The sequence below is a fragment of the Gallus gallus genome, chromosome 14 (genome assembly GCF_016699485.2).
Source record: "Gallus gallus isolate bGalGal1 chromosome 14, bGalGal1.mat.broiler.GRCg7b, whole genome shotgun sequence".
Lineage (NCBI taxonomy): Eukaryota > Metazoa > Chordata > Aves > Galliformes > Phasianidae > Gallus > Gallus gallus.
In genome coordinates, this window is record NC_052545.1 from 4,055,284 (window position 1) to 4,079,207 (window position 23,924).

Here is a 23,924-nt window from a genome sequence, read left to right on the forward strand (position 1 = left end):
CCCACCCCCTCGCCGACCCCCCTCCCGCTCCCCGCTCAGCTTCACAACGCCCCCACCCCCCCTTCTCCCAACCGAGTTCGGCGCCACCACCAGAGCGCCCGCGCGGCTCCTCCCACGCCGGGCGGCGGGCGCACGCGCGGTGGTAGGACGGTGGCCGCGAGGGCGGGCGGCGCCGAGGAGCGCATGCGCGACCATGGGGCGGGGGCGGGACGGCGCCTGCGCGGGGCCTCTCCGCCGCCCGCAGCGTAAACAAGGCGCTGGCGGCGATGAGGAGGCCGCGGGCGTGCGGAGCGGACCGGGGCCGCCGGGCTTGAGCTGCTCTGCCTGCTGGAGGCGTCCCCCCGCCGGACGGGGGTGGCTGAGGGCTGTCCCGCCATGAACTTGGCCGGGCAGAGCGGTGACGCCGGCAGCGGCCATCTGCTCTTCGCCAACTTCAACCAGGACAACACGTAAGGGGGCGGCGCCGGCATGGGGGCCTGAGGGGGGCTGGGAGGGCCTGAGGGGGGTTGAGGGACCCGGGGGGGATCTGAGGGACCTGGGAGGAGCTGGACCGGGGCGGGGGTGGTGAGGGGCCTGGGGGAAACTGAGGAGCTGAGAGGCCCACGGGGGCCGGGCGGCTCTGTGGTGAAGGGGAGCTCTGAAGTGGGACTTTCGTCCCTCTCTGCTTCGGGGGCCTCCCCTCACCCCTTTCTCCTTCCACCCCTGCTCCTTTAAGTACTCCCATTGCAACCTCTCCCCTCCTCACCGCCATGTGGGGCCTGGGTTCCCCTCGTCCTTTCAGCAGAGGGGTGGGAAGGGTCATATCCCCCCTCCTGGGCTGTGCGGGAGCTGTAGGGTACAGAGTGATCTCATGGGGACCACCCGTGTCCTCTTGTCTCCTCTATCCCTGGGATGCTGACCTGGGCAGCTCGGCCTTCCCTCCTTCTTTGGGATGAGGAGGGGGGCTGTGTGCTCCTTGATGCTGCCCAGCCTGCAGGAGAGACCCAAATCTTCCAGGAGGTTGTAGCCCAGATGTTCACTGTGGTTCTTTCCATCCACCACTTATTTTCTCATGCTGTCTGTGTGGAGCGGAATACCTCAGGTTTTGGGGAAAAAGGCTTCTCATGTGGTCCTTGAACTTCCCTTTGTCTTTGTAGTTGATTTAAATTCTGAAAAGGCTCAAGTAGTTCATGCTATACATCCCATAATTATTGATAATTGTGGCATTCTTAGATTAGGAGACGTTAATGTTATATGGAGCGTTGAAGAGCAGTATCTTTCAGTTCAAGAAATGCTGAATGGTTGGAGTTGGAGCACTAATGTAGGATCTGCCTGTTTTAAATACTTAGGAAATGAAACTGGTGGGAAATAGCTGAAAGAGCATGTGAAAGGAGGAGATTTATTTTAGGAAGTGAGTAAGAGGAAATGATTTTAGGTTGGCATCACTGAATGTAATCCGTGTGTGTCGTGAGGCTTGATCGTTGGGTGTTTTTTAAACAGCTTGCTTGGCTCTCTCACAGCAACTTTAACACTTTTCCTCACATACTGGAGCACGTGGGGATTTTGAAGGCAAGAAGATTGCCTATGGCAGCTGCCAGGACTGAGGGGAAGGGTCACATCCATGAAGGAAATGCTCTGTTTGCTTTCATAGGTTATGCTGGGGGCTTCTGGGGTGGAGACCAAGAATAGACCTGGATAGACCAGAGGCAGGACAACTTACAAATGATTGATTGGTGGGAGAGAGTCTCCTGTGCATTTGCAAGTAAATAGTTATCTGTTCAGTGTATTGATTCACACTAAAGAGTTCTGCAGCTGTTTTTCATCAAGTACGATACAGTGCTTGCTCTGTCGTTGTGCATAGAAAGCATGCCCCTGTTGTGCTCAGATACCATCCATTTTTTTTTACCCATTACCAGATAAGTCATAGTAAGTGGGAGATCTGTCACCTGTTTCTGTTGTAATTTATAAAGGTCCTTATGTAAGTTCTTGAAGTTAAGCTGTGCTGTCCAGGTTGATGATCTGAGCTTTAAAATAAAAGCTTTCCTGTTTCTCCTTCCTTAAAGCAGCTGCCTGTTTTCAGCAGCACCTTAGCTGTATATATTTACAGAGCACTGAGCTGTGACAAAAAAAAAAAAAGAAAAATTCTGGTAGTATCTGTGAAGAAATCCATTTAAGTAAAAGCATAAAACAGCAAAGCTCAGCAACACCTCTGGGAGTAGTTTCTAGCTAAAACACTTGTTTGACCTGCTGTATGACCCAGGTAACCAAGTTGCATTCTAGTTCTTAAACTGAGTACAACTTAGTGATTGTGTCTTAAAAAGTTTTTATTGTTTTTTTTATATATTTCTTTCGGCTTATGATATGTGTTAATTTCTTGTTTGAGTAGAGAAACAAGAAGCCAGCTGTCTGGGTTTATTGGTATGCTCCTCTAGACATGTAGAAGATTACCATTTACAAGGTGAGGAGCGGTGAAGAGCTCTTATTAGGGATGAATTACACTTTCCCATGCTGGGCCTCCGAAAGCTTGCTTATTTAAAACTTGCATTATAAGTAGTAAGTCCTTTTTGAGACAGGCAGAGTGAGCAAATGCAGTTCTTTCAGCCAGCATGTGAAAGACAAGCTTTGTTTATACCCTTCCAGTCAGCAAAGCTCGCATCGTATTTTAAGGTGTGCTTTATAATTAGAAAAACTGCCGGCAGACAAAACTGGGAAATAAATCATGTGAGTGCATTGTCTTTATGTTAAAGCTTTTACCTTCAGCTGAGTGCCAGTTCCACGCATGCTCTAATTCGTCTGGCTTACCTGGACAGCAAAGCCAATTGCTGCGCATCAGAAAAAGATACTTAGGTCTAGGTGGTAAGAATAGGTGTTTTTCTAGTCTTTGTGGAAGGTTTGGTAATTAATGACTGCGTGCTGTAGGAAGGAGATGTGCTTAGTGATGGCTTTTACTCTTGAGAAATTGGCCTGCTGGTACTTAAAGGAACGTTGTCAATATAAATGTTGCTGCAGCTTTTTCCTGCTGTCCCGGTTCCCGGTGACTGAGATGTTTTCTCTAACTTGATTTTAGCTTTTTTCCTTCAGTCTTTAACTTTTTTTAATGTTCATTTGTGAATGCTATGTGTAGTGATGCTGTCTTGTCTCTTGAAATAGCATCTACATTATTACATGGGTTGTCTTGCTTGTTTATTCCTTATTTCCCTAAGCTCTATTTACATCAGGGTTTGGGGTTATTGGCAGGGAGTGGAACTGCTTGAAAAGACTCCACCTATGAAGCAGCAGAAGCAGGTGGTTTGTGGCTTCTCTTTGATATAATATATTTTCATTAAAGAAAAACAGAGGTCACTTTCAGATGATGTTAGCATGCTTGTTTGGCCCTGGCCCTTCTCCCCCCATGAATCAATCATTGCACAACTTGGCCTGACTGGCATTTTCTGACTGAGAGGCAGAAGCTCCAGCTTACAGATAAGCAAGCTGACCGTCCAGAAGTCAGAACCGAGCAGCAGAAGGCTCTCAGTGATCATGGTGCTAGGTATGTTTTAGCAGCTGCAAATCTTTAATGACAGATGCTCAATAAGAGCACCATTTAAGAGCTGTTTGTGTTCCCTCTGGGAGAGCTGCTGTATGGCACGTTTCCTTTATGAAGTTTAAAGCTTGTGAGAGGTTGTGAGGGAAGCTTGATAGTTTGTAGAAGTATCCGTGTCCGCTTGTTGGTAGAAGTGAGTAGCTTTTAAAGCAAGACTTGAAGATCTCCAAGTTTACATACACCTGTAAAATAGGTAAAGCTCTCAGACTCTAAATTGTTACACAATTATTCCTAGAGAAATGCCTTTGAAAGAATATAATATTTAACTTAAATGGTCTTCAGGTTCTATTTACAAATTGTATATCGATAACTTAGGAAATGACAGTAGTCAGCAAACTTCAGAGAAGCTTTAATTGCATTTTAAAAATAAGTGCCAACACTTGAAAGCAAAATAGTCACAGTAGTTTTGAAAACAGTGCTAACGAGAAGACAAAACAAAGCCTCGAGTTTGGATTTCTAATGGAAACATCAGGAAGCCTTATTTGCAAGGCCTCTGCCTTCATTATGTTTGGAGTTGCATGTGGCAGGTATCAGTCCACCTTGATTCTATGTTCTGAGTAAATATTTGTCGTTCTGAAGTTGTAGAATATGCTTCTCGTTGGGAAAGTTGTTTTAATTCCCTTACCTTGTGATGCTGGAATCTCTGTATTAAAGCTGTCTTCACTTGATTCTGTTGTTGAACTGCTTGTGCTAAGAGGGCGGAGTGCTGGGCATTGAGCATTCACTTCTTCTCTGCCTCTTTCTCATAGGTTCAGGTGTCACTTATGGTTCTTGAGGCCAGGAGAGATCTTTATGCTAAGGAGGCTCTAAAGCTGAATTGAAAAGGAAGAAGGAGATCAGGTAGCTCTCATATTCAGGAGAGAGCTGAGAGAAGCAATCACTTGTCTCATTGCATGCTCTTACTGCAGTGGAGATAGCGGCTCAGGTGGGCTTGTGTAATGATTCTGCACGAGAGAAGCTGTTCCACAGCGTGTGAGTTTGAACAGGAATTCAGCCTGTGAGCAGCGATGTGTGCTTGGATTCTGAACCTTCTGATGTCCCAGCCTATTGCTGCCCGTTAAGCAATGGGCAAGAGAGGTTTTCTTTGGCTGTAGCTGATTTAAATTTGCGATAATTCCTTTTCTAATACAAGAGCAGTGTGAAAATCTTTTTAGTGCTGCTGATAAATCTTTTGAGTGTATGAGTTTTCTGCATTAACTGTTACCAAAATACCAACATTGCTGACCTTTCTATTAAGATGTGTCTAGAAGATGTTACAGCTTGGATTTTGGCAGACAGCTGCGAGTGAAAACAGAGCCAAGTGAGCTTTTCCAGTAATTCTATCAGTATTCCATTTCATTGTTTATTATTTTTCCCCCTCTTCATCATAGGCGTTTGTTCACAAAATGTTTTCTCCTTAGAAATTTACATTGGATTTTAAATGAATTGGAGCATTAGTATAATGAGACTGTATCGTAATGAAAGGAGGTTTAATTAACCAGTTATTTAAAATAGTAGTGACTTCTGGAGTTGTTTGTACTGCAAGTCCTCTGAGATAATGAGAAGGCCAAAGCCGGTTTTCTTTCTTCTGTATTCGTATTAAGGGAGCAAAAGAAAACCTGTACCAATTCCTAACCCATCTGAAAAAAGTTGTTCTAAAAGATCCAGAGATTGACCCAGCTGATTTCCCACTGTAGGTGAGTGCCCTTCCAGGGAACGTCAGCATCTCGAAGGGAGCATGTGAAAAATTTCTAAGCACTGGTTGCTTGATGAGGTTAGTTTTAATTATTTATGACAGCTGCTCTTGAAAATGCTCTCAAGATCTACGTAGTCTTGAATCAAACTACAGTATTATCTTTGGAGGAAAAAAATAAGTAGGTAAACACAGTTTCATAAATCACAGCTACGTTGGTAGTTCTGTACTGGGTAGAAACCTTGATGGTGAAATAGCTCAGTGTGCAATATAAGGCTCGTGATAGAGGCTGCACACAGTGGGCTGAAAGAACACCTGTGTGTGGTGTGATGTTAGGAAAGAAACGGCGATTTTTTGGATATTGATCTTTTTTCAATTCCAGTCTTTCATCAGCTTTTGAAAATTGGTGATAATAAAGCATAACAGTCACAATGTTAAAGGAGCTTCTGATGATAAACTGCAGCGTCTTCATGTTGACCACTGCTCATTTGAGCACTGGTTGAATGGCTTATTGATCATTTTTCTTCCTATATGGCAGCACATTTTCAGGAGGTGAGATAATTTTGCCAAGATCCTTGTTCTGTGGGATTTGGTCATTTAGATAGCTGTCGAGTGTTCACAGAGCTAAAGCGTAATGTTGGTGTGATGGAAGATGGGGAATTCAAGTCATTATGGTGGTACCGGTATAAATTAGCCTCCTGGATTCTCTTATTATGTTTAAAAAGCCTTTTTCCAGTAGTTTCATAACAAGTAATTCAAGAGTGACTTAAAGAAAGAAAGAAAGAAAGAAAACAAAACTAAGCATGCTCTTCCAGGAGAAAAATGGTTGGTTTTGTGGCTACCCTTGTATACTGAAATGAGTTTAATTATGCTGACATGAGCTGAAACTTTGTATGCAAATGTTCTGTGACTTCATCATGACCTTGATCTAGGAAGAAATAACAAAAAGCAGTTGCCAGTAGATGGAAAGACCTGTTCTACACTGCCTTCCTTCTGGCTGCTACTCAATCAAATGGTTTTTAGCATGGATGCAGCTTGCTTCAGCCATGAAGAGTAGGTGGTCAGCAGGGCAAGAAAAATGGGTTTGCTTTCTGGTGTCAGTGATACAGCAGTATTGGCATGCTCTTTGGCAAAATGGAGTTCTCACTGAGGGATTCATCCTGTGTCTTATGTGGATTTCTTTTATATTGCAAGGAGTCTTGTGACTCCTTTATTTTTAGCTGAGTTGAATGCTCATCTGCCTTTGTGATGTGACAGTTTTCATGTCATTCTGCATTGCCCTTTCTTTTGAGGGAAACAATGAAAAAAGTTATGCTTTAGCTTCTGTTAGACCAAATAATAATGTTGTTTCTCCGACGTTGGAATTTTCATTGAGTTGTACAAAAGTCAGGAAAAACAATGAAGAGTCTTCAGCAAATAATCAGATGCAGTCTGCTGAACATACCAATTCTGCCTGAAATGAAATTAAATCTAGTATTTCTAGAGTGGCTTAGAAGAGCAGCAACAAAATTTGGTTTTATAGCTTCTCTGTCTCCAAGCCTAATATCTTTTTTTCTTTTTTTAATATCATGGTTATTGTGTCTGGAGAGGCTTATTTCTCTTGCCTACATGGCAAATCTTTTAATTTGAGGGTTTCAGTCTTCTTAAATATAATTTCTTAAGCAGGCTGTTCCGGCTGTGTTCTCCTAGCAGAGGACGTCATAGCATTGTGCAGAAGTTGATTTGGTAGCTTGGAATCTTAATTCAGGAGGATAAGAAGTTTTAGGAACGGGTTTTGATTTTCTGGGGACCTTGAAGTCTAAAAAGAACCGGCATTGGAAACATGAAAGAGAATACAGGAAAAAAACAAAATCCAGAAATCCGTGCTGTATTCTAACCACAGAACTAATTGTCAGTGCATCTGAGTGGTAGTGAAGCATCTTGCAGGGTTCAGGAGGGCAGTTTGGCATAGGGTGATGGGGTTGGGGCTGAGCCTTTTATTGAATGGCTTCCACAGCTCAGCATGTTGAAATGCATTGTGCTCTGTGTTCATCTGTTAGTTTCCATGTGCCCTGGCAGTAATAAATATATGAACTGTAAGTACAGTAATACACTTCCATACAGCTGTGTTTACTGTTAATTTTCTTTAGCTCCTTTGGTGTATGAGGAGCTGCCAGATGAGCCTAAAGGTTTTTTGAGCTCAGGATGTAATACCTATCTTTACTGGAAAAGCCATTGGTCTGTGGGCAAAGTGTGAAAATTGAGTAATGGTAGAAAGAACGGTTTGTCGTTCATCTTTCATGTTCTGCTGTTGTTAAAATCTGTTTAACATCAGTGAGGAGCGTTTTTGGGAGCACCTCTGATCAAAGATTCAGCACGAATATTTGTACAACTGAGACCGAACGGTGCTCTTTGGAGATGCTGGAGTGTCATCGGGTAAAAGTAGAGAAAATTAGAGTTGACAGTATTTAATTCCTTTTTCATTTCTTTATAAGAGAGCTCTCCTGGGGTGCTTGGGGAAGGTTATAGTATAAAGAGCAAAAAATCCCCAGACAACCTCAGTTTAAAAGGTCTTGTAGGTCACCTCTCATGACGAGGAAATGATGGAACTCATTTGTGTTACATTATTCAAGTCATCTTTCCTCCACACTAAAGCTTTTCGTTTCTGTGGAATTGGAGAAATGATCAGCATGCACTGGGCAGTGGGCTGTAAGCTGTGAACGGTAATCTCATCAAATGTGAAGTAGGACCCCACACCTGGGGTGATTCTGAAACTCCTTGGCCTTTTAAGAGTTCAGGAAATTATCTGTGTATGATGGCTTTTCTTGGTCAAACTTTGTCACTTTTCTTATTGAGTTAACCCAAGGTATGAGATGGGGTAAGAATCTCTCCAAGGGTAATTCACAGCTGATGTCGTTTATGTTCTTGATGGACTTGGTTTCTTTTTCAGATCCCTTGCAGTTGGCAGTAAATCAGGCTACAAATTCTTCTCTCTTTCTTCTGTGGACAAATTAGAGCAGATCTATGAATGCAGTGAGTATCTCTTTTATTATTTGTATTTTTTATTCCATTGGTTGACTTCAGGAAGAATAAGACTGTTCCATTTTTTCACTGGTTGTTTGAATGTCACATGAGCGGGACCTTAAGCGTATGATGAAATAACACACAAATACAAAACAATTGATTGCTATCAGGGTAAGCCTGTGTCAGTGTTATATATTTAAACCTAGGAGGTAGGCTGTGATTTGTTAATAGCCAAGAGAACTTCTCTTTGCTTTTCTAATTTTATGACCAGTAGCCAAGTAACATAGCATCTGGGTATTAACAAAAAACACTGCTTGAGAGTGTCTTTGGGGTCTCTATACTGGCTTTTTTGGGGCAAGCCACCACTGTTATACTTTTATCAAAAAATCCAAAGCCTTTGTCATCATTTTTGAATCCTAATCTTTGCTGTGAAACCCAATAGCCTCAGCTTTACTCACACAAAAAGCTGAATAAATCTAAATTCTGGTAATTTTTTAAGTATGGGTCACAGTTAAGCAGGATATGATAAAAAAAATGGAGGTATGCCTGGAGAAGTGGTAACCCTTTCTTTCCCAACTTTCTTCTTCTTTTTGGGATAGTTATAAGGATTCAGTGAATACTGTGTGCCAGTGATCCTCCCTTTCTTATAAGCCACGTGCAAGCAGATAGTGGCAATAGCTGTGATGTCAGCCTGTACACAAGAATCTTGGTGTATCATGCTGCACAACAGGGTTGTCTTTGGACTCCATTCCCAAAGTGACCTGACCTTGTGTCACCATAAGTTTGGAAATGGTGTGTGATTCAGGTCACCTATTATCTGCGGTTACAGCCTGCTTCAGTGTACAGTCAATGGAAAGAAGTAATTGTGACGTTTAAATTAGGCACTTGTGGTCAGATGAATTGTGTTGCAGCTACATCTGCCCAACTGAGTCATGGTCTGGTTGTACTGGTTAATGGGTGACTTGAATTCCATTTTATGCTGTTGAAATTAGGTACCTGACTTCTGTAGTATGTTAGGCACTTACAGTATCTGGCCTGATACGACCCCAAGAGACTCAGTGGAGAGGACTCCTGTTACATGAGACACTAAATAAACATACTGGGGGAGGTTGAGCTGAACTTGGCAGAACTATCTGGAGGTAGTCCTTGAAAGAAAGGTATAGATAGGATAAAGTGCTTTATTCACAATATTGCAGTGGAGCAGCTGGGATTAGAACTTAGACCTGCTGATTCAGGTCTTGTCTTCAAGCTATTCTGGGCTGCCTGTGTTAGCTTAACCTTTGGTATTAGAAATTTTCCTCTGTGACCCTTAAGTCTGTAGATATGGAGCACAGAATGCAAGATGACTGGTGGTTTGACCTGTGTAAGCCAGTCTGACTTTGCTCTGCTCACAGGGCATGCAGTAACTGCTCATCTAAATATTTGAGTTTCATGTATGTGCAGTTAAATAGTTTTCAGTCTTGGGCTTGCCACCAGTACGTGTTTAAAACTGTAACCTTAGCAGGGAGGTGGTGGGCTTTTCTGGTACCTCCCAGGGCGGAAAGGTGTTTTGAAGCCTCACCATCACACGTGACCCCTGCCTCCAACTTCGTTTGTACACAGAATCATAGAATCCTAGAATTGCATGGTTCTAAAGACTGTGTCATTTTGGGTGAGCACTTGTAAGGACCTCGCTCTTTGGGTGATCTGCAAGTTCTTATGTAGACGTCTCAGGTAAATTACAGCATGTACTCTGGCTGTCCTTTATTTGATAGAACAACTAAAAAGAATGGGGGGTTTCTTTGTCCCTGTTACTGACATCACCATGACTGTGCAGATCACCCAACTCCCTGCTCCATCGATCCATCTATAAAAAATGAGTCCTGTATTGGAGGGTTCTTTTGAGGCCTAATGAATATTAAGAATTTCTTTGTGCACCTGGATTAGAAACGGAATAAAAGCACATCTGATTGTAATCTAGCTGTTCCTAACCAGCTCTTGTGCATGCTTGTGTTCATGAAACTGTGACTTTGTTACATGTTTGCCTGTTCTTCCCCCACTGCTGATGCTTACACCATTTTGCAGCTCTTTGTTTTTACTATATTTACAATATGACTTTCTGGTGGTACCCATAGTGGATAGAACACAAATACAAGTAGGAAAAGAAACCAAACTGGTTAACAGCATTGCTATAACACTTAACTGGTTCTATTAAAAATATGATTAATTCAGGTCAGCTGGATGTAGGATGTGCAGTATATCCTGGTACTTCTCCTGAATGGTTGCTCATTAGGAAGCATAAATGACTTGGCAGCTGTGAAGAGACTTCTATCATTTCTTCCTGTTAGGAGAAGACAAAGGAACAGAGGTGCATCCTGTGTTTTTAAAGTGAATGTAATTAAAAGACTATCACAAAGCTTTTACTCTAGAATGGTTACTGTATCGTAGTATAGGAAGTCTTCTCGTGGTAACACTCTGAGAGTGTTTATCCTTTTCAGGTGGGTTCATTTTTGGAGCTTTGTTTTATTTCTTCCCCTTGCCCGTAGCAGCTGGATTCCTGATGGTGTTCTTCCCTGCTGGCTGATCTGCATCAGCGCAGGGTAGGACAACACTTCTTCAGTTGTTTTCTGCTGCTGTTCCTGTTCTGAAATACCAGTTCTCCTGCCTTCCTGGAAGCAGAACAAGTCCCAGCAGCTGCCTTAACACAGCTGCCCTTGGATGGGGAAGGAAGCTGAGTATTCCCTCCCCAGCCTCAAGGAGCAGGGGGCAGTCAGGCTGTGGTTTGGGGTCTTTGTGCACCAGTCCTCTCGGGCTCTTCTCAAGGGATGATGTTATTGTGGAGGGCTATGGGCTTGGGTGGGAAGCTGATAACCTGTACTGTCAAATGATTGGAAATCTTTTATGTTACTTTTCTGCGTCTAGAAGTCTATGCATGAGGTTATTGAAATGGATTTTTGTATTCATCTTTTTCAAGCGTTGCGCTGTGTGTGGCATCTGGAAAATGGAGAGAAATTCCTTGAAAACAAACTCGTTTCTAAAACACATTATCCCTTTTGCAAAAGTGAGGAAATTGAATTTTCAAAGCCTCTGTGAACAGTTTTGTCTTCTCTGGAAAAATACCATCTTGCTTATTAGATTTGGATAAAAGTCAATTACGTTGCACGAAGACTGAAAATGCTCATTATAAACCCCCTTCTTTTCTGCAGGGAGTCTCTTGCTTTCTTGCTCTCATGTACAGAATTAAATATTTTCTGTTCTTTTTCTTGAAATAACTGCCCAAAGAAAGCATTTTCAAAGCTGATGTGTTACACAGTGATGGCATTGTAATGCACTGAGAATGTTAGAACGTTTTTTTTTTTCTTTCTCATGGAATTCCTGTCATTGGTGATGAGAACAGTGCCAATTGTTTGATAAGCCTTTTGCTCAAAACAGAAGCCTTCAGAAATAAGCTGGCTGTTTTCTTTTGTCTTCTGGCAGTTCTGTCGTTTAAACATGTTAAGCATTGACCTAATCCAGATTCCCATTTCTGAAAAGTGTGGTGGTTTCCATGGATCAATGCCAGAGGCTCACGTCGCTTGTCTTGATTCCTTCCTGTAAGGGAGGGGCAGATGTAGCCAGCAGCCATGGGAGAGCTGTGGGATGGGGAAAACTCCTGCTTTTTCTTGACATGGAATAGTTTTTTATTCATTTTGCTTTAGTGACAAAAGCATATGTGCAGCTAGCTTTGTTTCTGAGTGCAGTTTATCCAGCAAGGGAGTAGGCTGTCTTCTGTGAGTGTTAAGTGCCCCCATATTGTTTTGAAGTGTGTTTCTGTTGGTTGCTTAAAAGCTGCTGTGAAGGCTATGTCCAGAGGGTGTTTGAGTCAAAACCTCATGAGAAAGAGAAACAAAAGTGCCAGGGTAACTACTGGTGGGATTTGGACTCCTACCGGTTAGGTACTTCTTTGATGGAGATCCCAGGCTCTGCTCCTGCTGTCGTCCCCACATCTTGAATGATGATTTGGGCTCCTCCTTTGCATCCAAGCGCTCTCATAGTAGAACACATGACAGAATTAAAGCTGTTTTGTGGCTATGCATGCATACTGTGATTCAGGCATTCCTGTTTAAGTTGATTTTAGGTAGTATCAAGTAAAAGATGTTGTGTATTTAAAAAAAATACATAAAGTCAGTGGCTGAAACAGTGTTAAGACAAATGAGTTTACCAGCTTCTTTACATAAACTTTTTCCTTTATTGAGAAGCATGCAGGCTAATAGCATTGCTTTAGAGGAAAGAAAACAACAAAGAAAACACATTTGCTTTCCTGTGTTTCTACAGAGAACAAAATCCTAAGCTTCAACTTAACTATCCATCCGACCTTAACTCAGACATTGTGCCAGAATGTTTGTGTTCTTAGACTGTATCACCTTGATCAGTATTTCCTGTTAATACACAACACTATCCTTCCCTGAAATCTCTGTCTACGTTTTGTTTCCCCTCCCTTGCTGTGGTTCCTCAGCTGACACTGAAGATGTGTGCATCGTGGAGAGGCTGTTCTCCAGCAGTCTGGTGGCCATAGTCAGCCTTAAAGCTCCACGTAAGCTGAAGGTTTGTCACTTTAAGAAGGGGACAGAGATTTGCAACTACAGTTACTCCAACACCATCTTGGCTGTCAAACTCAATAGACAGGTGAGTAATAATTGTAGTGAAAACAAGAGGGCTTGTAGAGCTTATTGCAGCAGTTTCTCTGCTGGTAGTGAGGTAGCATTAAGTGGGTAAGGTCTCGTTAAACAGTTGTCCAGGTTCAGTCACCAAAGGGCAAATGAGATGTTGAAGAACTTTGTCTGTTTTTGAAGTACCTCACAAATGAGTATGAATAAGTAGTAGGCTCTATAAACAGTTTTTTGGAAGTCCTGTATGTTTTTTCTTGCTAGCCAAAGCAGGAAATGGGGCCCACGTGTGAATTGGCCTCTAGAGGGAGAGAAATACACATGGGTAGGCAGAGAATAAGCGTGAAATAGGTGTAGATAAAGGTTTCTGGCTTGCTTACTCAATCTAGCAGAGTAAATCATTTTCATTCAACTCAATCTACACTGGCATGGTTGAGAGAAGTCAAGCATGCTGGTCATTTCAGGTGCCTGAGAGTAGTACTGCAGTATTGAAACCTTGTCAAGAGGTTTATCTTGTGTGTCTTATGGCAGACTCATGTCTTCCCATCAGGTTGATACAAACTTTTCTGAATTGGAAGGTACCAACTGCATTGGAAGCTATTTTTCAGAATTGATAACTTCATGTAAACTCTCTTTTCATATCACCATTTAATCTGTCCCATGTCTAGAGGCTGATAGTATGTCTGGAAGAGTCTCTTTATATACACAATATACGAGACATGAAGGTATTACATACAATCAGGGAGACACCACCCAATCCGGCAGGTAAGTGTGTTGCTCAGCTATCTTAAACTGCCTCCTCTGTGTTCTAGTCTGTTCGTGCAGGTGTGTTGGAGTGTTAGATCAGAAAGAAGCAATAGAGATGCTTACAAGTTAGATCTCTCCAGCACTTGGTTCAAATAAAAGCTATGTCAAGTTAACGCTTTAGGAACTACTTCTACTTTGTCAGTTACTGTAGCTCTGACAGTATTTTTACTTTGTTCTAAACTTTATTAGTAATTACATTAAACAAGTGTTCTTGCAGATTGACTCTTGAGATTTTTTTTTATCCTTGTTCTGTCTGTTGATACCTTGTGAGAATGATTGAGTTGATGTTTGCAAGATTGGAATGTAGATTCAGAAAGCTTTACCTTTTAAGATTTAGAATTTGCTTCTTTCTGACTGTGCTTTGTTGTTTTCATTTTTCTTATTTTGTTGTTTTTACTTCTAAATACATTTTAGGGTTGTGCGCTTTATCAATAAACAATGACAACTGCTATCTGGCCTATCCAGGGAGTGCTACTATTGGAGAAGTACAGGTCTTTGACACCATCAACCTGGTAAGGGTCTTTGTGAAGACTGTTTCCCTTTCTAAAGATGTAGTTTTTGGAAATGACTTGAATTGCTCAAAGAAGAATTAATAGACATTCAGGTCCAACCACAAAAAATAGCAGTATCCTTTATACTTAGGCATTATAGAATGTTGATAAAGAGAAGTAAGACCATTGAGTAGAGTTGGGCAAATAGATGGAGTACAAGTACAGTTGCTTTAAGTAGCTTTCTTCTGCTTGTATTCTCTATGCATGTGCTTCAGTAATTTTGTATACTTTCACATAGCAGTTACTGAAACAGTTACTGAAATTGTTGTCCATAAATAAGGCTCATATTTACCTTGAATGCTCTTACATGCGAAGATTTAAGCTGTGGATGTGTAGTGTTTAACGTGTGCTGTACTAAGGTTCTGTTTTATTGATTCACTCCTGCAGAGAGCTGCTAATATGATCCCAGCTCATGACAGTCCCTTGGCTGCTTTGGCTTTTGATGCAAGTGGTACTAAACTTGCCACTGCATCAGAAAAGGTAAGGTGTCTTTATTGACTTCCCTGCAACGATAAATTTAAGTGGTCTGAAACAAATTTTGTCTTTAAGCCTGCGCAATTCAGCTTGTAAGTGCCAAAAAAGGAGGCCTAGAGTTATAACAGCAAGTCTTAAGTTAAGAACTGTTAATTATATTTGACTAAACTTCCAAGCTGCAAAGTGTTGGATAATAAGGTTATTTGAATAAGTACGTTTTAATCGGGTTGTAATCAGGGCAGTCCTCTAAGTGTGTCTGCTGTTAGTGCAGGGTGCTTACTAGAAATCAGGTGGTATTGCTTTGATGCTGTCTTCCTAATGAAAGCCACACAGTTAAAGTCAGAAGAGAGAGTTGTCTTGCCTGATTTTTGGCACATGATGACATGGTCTGTCTGAACTGTATAAATTCAAAAGCATGAGGCCTTTGCTGTCTGGGTAATAAGCTTAGAATATAAATGTGTAGTGTGATTGCACCTGATAAAGGCAAAAAGACATCCAGATGAGTATACTTTCAGATAACATGGTTGTTTTCATGATCAAATTTAATAAGAGGAGCTTTTCTTGATGCACAGCTTGTACTCTACATTAGTAGCTCCCACCTTGTTTCTCCATTCTTCAAACATCTTACAAACAAGCTCCATAAATATTTCATGCTAGTATGTGGTGTGCATCAGCTGTGCTAAGTTAACAGCAAAATGGTTTGTTGTACTCCGCTCACCAGTGCTAATATATAGTGTGAGATCTTGAAATGATAATGGAAGACGACTTTTGTTTTTTCTTTGCAGGGGACAGTGATAAGAGTGTTTTCCATTCCAGAGGGACAGAAACTCTTTGAATTCCGGAGGGGAGTGAAGAGGTAAAGCTGATCCAAGCTAGTTATCTGACGCTCATTCTTTACACTAGATCTCCAGTGTGCTCGGCAGTTGATCTGGCTTCCTAATTATTGCCTGTTGTCATATTCCTCCAACCCTGCCTGCGTGCTTACTACATTTTCAGTTTGAATGTTTTCCAACTTCCCTTCTTAAGACTTGACTATTGTACAAATCAATCCTGTCAGGATTTTACTTCCTCATGCATTTTAAAAATTCGTTGGCAAGGAAACTTGTTTAAAGTGGATCAAGTCTTAGAAGATATATTATATTCTTAAGGCAAATGGAAGCAATACGTCTGATTTTCTCCATCTTTTAAACTCTGCTTGTGCCATTGCCATTGAAAGTCATTTTGACATTGTACTATAGTTTGTGGTGGTAGTAACTCTAGCTGTACTGTACTTTATGTAGAGGTAAGACTGAGTTCAGATTGTTCCTGGTTGGGGCCCCCATATCTGGTATATGTCAGAGTTAAATGTCATTTAAAATGTTAGTAAGGGGGCTCTTGCTCTTGAACAGCTTTAAGAAGGTATTGGGAGATTCAGAATGCTTTACTATGGAAGTGTTTTTTCTGCCCTATTTACAAAGCAGTGTTGACTGAGAAATCTCTTTAATGAAGCCAGTCACTTTGGGTAAACTGCAAGTCACCTGTAATCTCTGACAGAAGAAAAGGGGCATGTGATTTTACTGTACAGCCACAGTTCCTTCCAGCTGTCGCAGTACACCTCGTGTGAATGCTATGGAGTTTCTTAGTGGTGAATGTCCAGAAAGACTCCTACCTACCAGTGTGGAAAAGAAATATTCTCATTTAAGTCAATTCCCATGAGTCACTTAACACTAGCTTTTTCTAATACCGGATCCTTTTGCGTTAGAATGTCAAAAATAATGCTTTGGTGTTTTTTCCTTTTTATGTCTTCCCCCTAGGTGTGTGAGCATCTGTTCGTTGGCTTTCAGCATGGATGGCATGTTTCTGTCTGCATCCAGCAACACAGAGACAGTGCACATCTTCAAACTTGAGACTGTGAAAGAAAAGTAAGTTTCAGAGATGCCTTAGACTTTTAGGAAGTGAAGAAAACAGGATGAGCTCTTCAAAGAGTGAACAGACTTCATTTGAACACTTTCTAAAATAAAGGACGTGACAAATCAGTAATGAATCAGCAGCTGTCCCTGGTATGCATATTGTTCTTGTAATTAATAGGATAAGTATTGCTGCCAAAGAGGAATTGGGCATCCTTGGCAGAGGAATGTGAGGGTAATTTGTTTTTATTTATATTTTTTCACCTCTGACACATCATAAGAAAAGATCCATCTCAGCAGTACCTTCCAGCTGCCTACATAATTCTAAAAAGCACCATGTTGTAAAATGTTTCTATTTTCAGTTTGAGAAGACAGTCGTATTTATATCTTTTGTTGGAGACAGTGGTTTGGTTATTGATTAAACAGGTGAATAATATCTTGAAGTGTAGCTCTTTGCAGTAGATCTTATTTTTGTGTAATAACAGTTATGAAATGCAGCTGTATAAACAGATATATCAATTTACAATAGAACATGCTTTAGCAACGGGCCGAGGGTATTATAGGACGTACTGTGCCCTGCAGTGTAAATTGAGTGCATTGAGTTCTCAAGGCTGCCAATAATCCCTGAAGAAAAACAAATAACTGATTAATCTCTGTCAAAATGAAAAGAGGTTTTGAAGTGTTGACTCACCTTTTTCTCCATTTTGAAGTCAAAGTTGGACGCATCTTTCTTGTTTCTTCCAAATTGCAGACCTCAGGAAGAGCCTACAACCTGGACGGGTTACTTCGGAAAAGTGCTCATGGCCTCAACAAGCTATCTGCCCTCTCAAGTAACGGAAATGTTCAACCAGGGTAGAGCCTTTGCTACAGTCCGCCTGCCATTCTGTGGGCACAAAAATATCTGTGCACTTGCCACGTGAGTAAAGAAATGGAGCTTGCATTCACCACCCACTGGGTTGCCCCACAGAGCTACAGAAAAGCAGACGCTGTAGGGTATACTTCATCTCCAGCTGAGTAGATAGTACACAGAGGAATGGATCGCTGTAGTGCTTTCAGAGCCTCCTCTGGTTTAAGAGTTGTGTGTTGGAGCTAATGTCTCGTGGTCCTGTGAGAGACAGAGAGGGAAAGACGCAGTGTTTGGATAAGCAGTAGACTATTTCAGTGTTGTTTAAACATGTCTTTTAATTTTCAAAGAAGTCTGTGGAGATCAGATCTGTGGGCTTAGGGCATTTACTTTGCTGCAAAGTAAAGCCATTTGGACTAACGGTTAAAGAAGTCCTTGAAAGCAAGTCCATGTTGTTCTTGTCTCTAAAACTGCATAGTATTCATTAGAGTTGATTTTGAGATCTCAGTATAACTTTTTTTGTCATCTCCAAAGACAGGACCCATTTGGCACATCTACCAAAGCAATAAGCTGAGCAGTAGTAAATTTATTTTATGGGGATTGCGTAGTTTGTATGCTTAATTTGCTTCATGTTTGTGTCTCTCTCTAATCTCAAAGCATCCCTTAAGCAATAATTAAACTTTGTAACAGTTCAGAAGAAAGTAAATACTTCTCCAGAGACAAATGCTGTAACCTGTTGCACAAAGCTGGTATCAGGATGGTAACTTCTAAGTTTGCTTTTCAGGCTTATGTGTAAACTGCTTGATTCCCAGGGCATCCTATTAGCCCCATTGTGGTTATGCCTTACTTTTGCACGCAGTTGTCTCCTAGGTGTTCTGTCTGTGCAACTGTTAGCAGTATTGCCTATCTAGGAGAAGCAAGTGTGGAAAATACTGGCTTGAAATCACAGGAGAAGAGGAGAGGGTACTGATATAAAACTCAAGCTCTTATTAATCTCCTCTGAACATTCCTAGAATTCAGAAGATCCCTCGTTTATTGGTGGGAGCTGCTGATGGCTATCTCTACATGTACAACCTAGACCCCCAAGAAGGAGGAGAGTGCACACTAATGAAGCAGCACAAGTAAGTTCACATTAGTTGAGGACTGTCACCTTTTATTGCTTCACAGAATTCAGTTTCTTCTTAAACTGAGTTCCGTGCTGCAGAGGTCTAACTTGAAACAGCTCTTTTTTTTTTAAACTAGCTTTTTATCAGACCTCTGACACAAATGAGTAACTTCAGAATCCCTGTGTGCCATCCTTCCTTGTATCTTGTACACTAAGCACCGCTTTACCAGCAGAAACTTAACGCTGTTCAATTGCAGTGAAGAATCAATTGCTGTTAGCTGTGTGATCCTATTTCCTCTTTCTCTGCAGTTTGAGTTAAGTTACTGTGACAAGAACCTGAAACGTCTGACACCATTCTCTTCATCAATAAATCAAGTAGTTACAGAAATGAGAAAGCGTTACTCCAACTTCATAGAAGGAAATCTGGCCTATGAAATTTTATCTGTATTCTCTCTCTCTTGGCATCCTTATTAAAATTCCTTGCATGTAGACTGGCCAAATAATGTTTTGTAGCAGTACTGTAGAATACTTAAGGAAATATGACAAGGCCTTGTTGTTTTTTCTAAGATTTGAAGGGAACAGATAGGATAATATAATTGCTTTACTTACATTATCAACCATGAAATGCTGTATGGTCACCAAATCATGGTGTGATACTGCATATCCCTTGCATTATGACAGAAGCACATGGAATTGGAAGCGATAACTGCCTTCCCTGAAGAGATCACGTTCTTCCTGTTGTATTCTTGCACATCTGATGAGATGTTCTTGTGTAGCTGTCAGCTGAAGCTGTGTTACGTCTAGGCAGATCACCCCTCCAACTAACACTTCTCTTGGTAGGCTCGATGGCAGCATGGAGCCAGCCAACGAGATCCTGGAGTCTGCATCCCATGACCGGCCGTTGGTAGCACAGACATACAGTGCCGCTGTGACTAAAGGTACATATGTGCCTTCCTCACCCACAAGGCATGGTAAGGAGAAGGCTGGAAACGGGGCAGAGAGTGCCTCTGCATGTTGCTTCATTCTAGATGGCTGTGTGAGCTCGTCTGCTTCAACGCTGAGCTTGTCATAACTATGAGTGTGATGTGAAGCACTGGTGAGTGGTAGGAGAAGAGCACTTGCAATGTACGGCAGCTTTCTGTAGATGGACCACTCATCTTTGCTAGTTTCTGGGTAGAGCATTGTCTTGAATTGTGTTCAGTTACTTTAGTCATAGTTGCAATGCTTGTCAAATGGTTCTTGAGATGCTGTAATCATTTTATGAAGGAGTTCTGAACCCAGACCTCCAGCAGAGCATCCGAATTTGTAGCGCTTCTTCCCTTTTTTTGTGTGTGTGATGTGTTCCTGTAGTTCCTTGTGGCAGTTGTGACCTTTTGGCCTGATTTGCTGCTCTGTTAAGTTGAGAGGATGGGAATTTAGTTTATGCTGGAGTTCCCAAGTGAGTAGAGCTTGTGTATATGGCTCTTAGCATCTTTGTATAGCACTTGGGTTAATGTTTCAGCTGCGGAGGAAGCATAGTCTGTGCATACAGCATCATTGCTGCAGTTGCAGCTGTAATGGCTGGGTAGAGAGTATAAAAACATCAACTGCCCTGAAGCAACAATATGCATTGCACACATGCAGAGTAATCACAAACTGCTCTTGGCTTGGAGAAACGTGGTCATAATGAAGGCAAACATAGGGTGGCAGTGAAACTGTTGCAAATAACGTCTGGTACTTCAGCTGGAATGGTTGCTTTGTTGGATCCAAGCCTTGGTTTGTGCTGCTGATCATCGAGCTACTTTTCCCTTTCTCTGCAGCTTATACGGAGGACCTAGGAGCTGTGGGTGGAGCTTGCCTGGAAGACGAAACCAACTCACTCAGATTGGATGAAGACAGTGAGCATCCCCCCATGATCCTTCGGACAGATTGAACTTTGACCTGTGAACTCACTCCTGAAGCAGAGAACACTGGCTTGATGTTTCTTGAGGAATCTCGTGTTATGCTGCTATGAACTTTGACATGAGCTGGGAGAGAGGATGACAGACTCGTACAGTTTTAAGTCGTAGTTGTAGTTCTAATTCTATACCATTGGAAAAAAAATATATGGTTTTCAATTCAGTGGCTTTTAATCTTGCTTATCTATTTTAGCTGTGTTTTTTGTTTTTTTTTTTCATTGCCAAAACCTGCTGTTTGTGCAGCCCTCAGAGCCTACTAGCTTTGCATGCGTTCATGTGCCAAGCAAGCATAGGAGGGAGAGAGAGAGAGAGAGAAGCCACTTTATAACAAACTCAAGTTTGTATTTTTTTTTTTATATATGTATATAATACTTAGCTTATACGAGGAAGGAGTAGAGAAGTGGTTTTGGAAGCTGAGACTAGTTCTGCACTGACAAAGGTCCAAATGGTTTCCTGTGCATGGGCTTGCAGGCATACCTAGTGACTGACATGCAATCTTTCAAACGCAATGGCCTGTTTTTTTGGGTTCTTCCTCCCCTTTCCTGGACCATTTTGTTAATTAAAATTCCTTCTGAATGTTGTGTATTTGTGGGAGTGTTCTGTTTGTTGGGATTGAAAACTGGAAATGTTTCCCTGCATAAGGATATAGAATCTAGAAAGTGCCTTTACAGGGAGGAAGAGAATTGCTGCAGGACAAAAGCTAGAAGGAAGGAGGGATTGCTAGAGGCTTGTTTGTACACCTCTAGTACTTGGGCATCTGTAGCCCACGGTGGCTGAGATGTTTGTTTTTATTTTTTTAAGGACTTGGGATGCACTTTCTCTCCTGTAGATTGTTCTGTTTCCTTGGCAGAGTAGCAATAACCTTTTTTTTTAATACTTCTATTAAGTATCCAAAGCAATGATTCTACCAGACTGGATGGAAGTTTCTGCAGGGTATGGCAGCCCTGTTATTTAAACAGCCTTAAGGTTTTCAGCTGGAAGGCATAACTCTCAATCCTTGCTTCTCTTCAGTCTGGGGCTGACTGTACTGCTCTAATAGCAAAGGTTCGGGGCTTTTTTTCCAGATGCTGATGTAAATATCAATGATTTTGAAAGATTAATTTTCTTCTGGGTTCTCTTCTGTTGGATAACCGTGCTCTTGTTTTTATTTCCCTTTCTGTCAGAGTTCCTCCTGTGTTACTCTCCAAGGACTGGCTGTCTCTGGCAGTTTTGGAATAAATCCTTAACAGCCCTGACCCTGGCTGGGGCTGTCCAAGGCTGAGCAGTGCTATTTTTAGGGTTGTGATGTGCCTTCTCTTAAGTCTTGGATAACAGTTAGTGAACAAACGATTAGCAAAGTACTTGGTGAGTGTTACTTTCCTTTGCCAAAATGAACCTGCTTTGCCTTTTGTGTAGCAATGCGGGATGCTTCCTTTCACTCTGACTATTTGCAAAGAAGTGAAAATAGAAGTAGACAAGGAAACTGCAGATCTTGAGGGCAGGACAGAACCTGGACTTAACTGCGAGTGTGAACTTCCCACCACGACTAAATGGTGACATGCTTTTAGGCTTTGGTACCGTTAACAGGTCTTCTGTTAAGCAAAATCAGTTGGTGGCTGTTCTTCCCAGAGCACTGTGTGGTTAGGTGGGCTTCAATTTCATTTAAGAACAGAAGACAATGATAGCCCCTGTCTACAGGAGCTACTTGTATCAGTGAGGATGCTGTTACCATTCTTACAAACTTGTGGGCAGTAAGGGATCAGGCTTGTGTATTCACTGAAAACCCTTGGCTGTCCTAAACGGTTGGCTTGATCAGTTTGTGGCATCTTCTCCAGAATCCAACGCATTCAAAGCAAACTGCTGAGCCATGCTGAAATCTCATACAGTCTCTTGACTTTAAGCTCAGGCTGACAACTAAATTCTATGGTCTGTGGTCTGGAATTACTTTTTTTCCTTTGCTAGTGCTATCAGCTTTGCTGTGAAGCACCTAACTGCAGAGTAGGATACAAGTCTTAAAGTAAATATAAGCTTGGTGAGCTTTGCTGGCAGACTGAACCTCACGGGAGCTGTCAGATGTCTGCTTGTTCCATACTAAGGCTGGTGACTGATAATGTACCTGGGAGGCTTGGCACAGGCTCTACAAGCAGAATTAAGCAGTCAGCATACATGAGCAACACAGGTCTACTAAGCACAAGTTTTAAAACTTCTGAGTTGTAACGAAGGCCATATTATGTAGCAAGATACTGCTATCACCTTTAATATGTTTACTATCTTTTACTGCCAAAAATTGAGATACTTACACAGATGTTAATCCTTTCTTAGTTTTTACACCTGGATGTTTTCCATTGGTGAGTTGGGAGATTCTGTATTCACTGTAGTTTTCTTCTGTGTGCTGTAGTACCCTCCTCCTGTGCCACAGACTGACTGGTGATGCACTGTGCTCTGTTTGCTTTGCTCCTAATTGGAAGCCTGTTTAAAGTTGAGGGTTTTTTTTTCCTGTTTTAACAAGGAAGGTCTTAGAGAGCAAAAGTAGAAATGTTTTGGGGTGAGTGAGCAACACGCAGCTAGGATGGAGCAGGAGGTGTCTGGTCCCAGCTGATGGTGTATTTAGCACAATGATCGTCAATTGTGGTGTTCAAGTTCATTATATGAGGATATTTCTTGGATAAACACAACTAATCTCCTTTCCCTCTGATGGCCTTAGGCCTTCGGTAACTGCCCTGCCGTGGTATGCTACCAAAGTTTCCATCCCTTCAGGATGGGGTTTTGTCCCAGAGACACCAAATACATGTTGTTTTTTTTTTGTTCCTTTAAACGTACCAGAAATGCTGTTTGCAGCTGTTCCCTCACCTGGGTGTGGAGCTGAACTCTAATGCTCGGCGGATTGAGTGGTGCCAAGCATTTCTATTCTGATGGTCCTACAGCTCCAGATTCCCCAGGGTAGCCTGGAGGCTGCAGTGTGGATTTGCCCTACAGTATGGGAGCAGCCATACAACCTCTCGTGTTAGGCTGACCTTCCTTGGAAGGACAGTGCTTGTTTCGTGTCAGTGAGCATCTCTGTGGATATGGACTGTACCTCTTGACCCTTAGGTGTTAGGGACAGAAATGGACAACAGAAACAACCAAAGCTGGGGAGGGGGTGGGGGGGATATGGGAGGGGAGATGCTTTTAAACTTGGAATCTGAAACTCAGGTCTTAAATTGCAGTGGGATCTGTTCCCAGTGAGTATGGTAGGGAAAGAACCATTTCACTTGATGTGCAAATAGGCAGCAAGTGTGCACGCTTTGCTGCTGTCTTGACATCTGTGTGTTTACCCTATTTCATCTTTCATGTTCTGAGGCAGACAGCTTTTATCTGCTCTGGACTCTTCTGATGTCAGAGTTTCCAAAACACGAGTGATAGATACACATCTAGCAGTTACAAGGCTGGGCCTGGCAGAGGAGCAGGAAGTTAAAAGTGCAAGGAGATTAGCAAAAGCT

The 23,924-nt window shown here is 42.0% G+C and overlaps 1 protein-coding gene across 2 annotated transcripts; it reads left to right on the forward strand.

The window, feature by feature from the left end:
• The first annotated feature begins 211 nt into the window (after nt 1–211).
• On the forward strand, nt 212–21,051 carry WIPI2 (WD repeat domain, phosphoinositide interacting 2). Of its 2 annotated transcripts, none has more exons than NM_001006162.2 (12): nt 212–449; nt 8,164–8,246; nt 12,712–12,881; nt 13,531–13,627; nt 14,084–14,181; nt 14,608–14,700; nt 15,480–15,550; nt 16,488–16,595; nt 17,332–17,496; nt 18,438–18,545; nt 19,370–19,500; nt 20,329–21,051. In NM_001006162.2, the coding sequence occupies exons 1-12, from the start codon at nt 376–378 to the stop codon at nt 20,439–20,441; spliced, it is 1,311 nt and encodes a 436-aa protein (NP_001006162.1). In that variant the 5' UTR covers nt 212–375; the 3' UTR covers nt 20,442–21,051. The 2 variants fall into 2 exon arrangements, with proteins under 2 accessions (NP_001006162.1, XP_015149650.1); XM_015294164.4 differs by having other exon boundaries at nt 19,370–19,467; nt 20,329–21,047.
• The last annotated feature ends 2,873 nt before the right edge of the window (nt 21,052–23,924 follow it).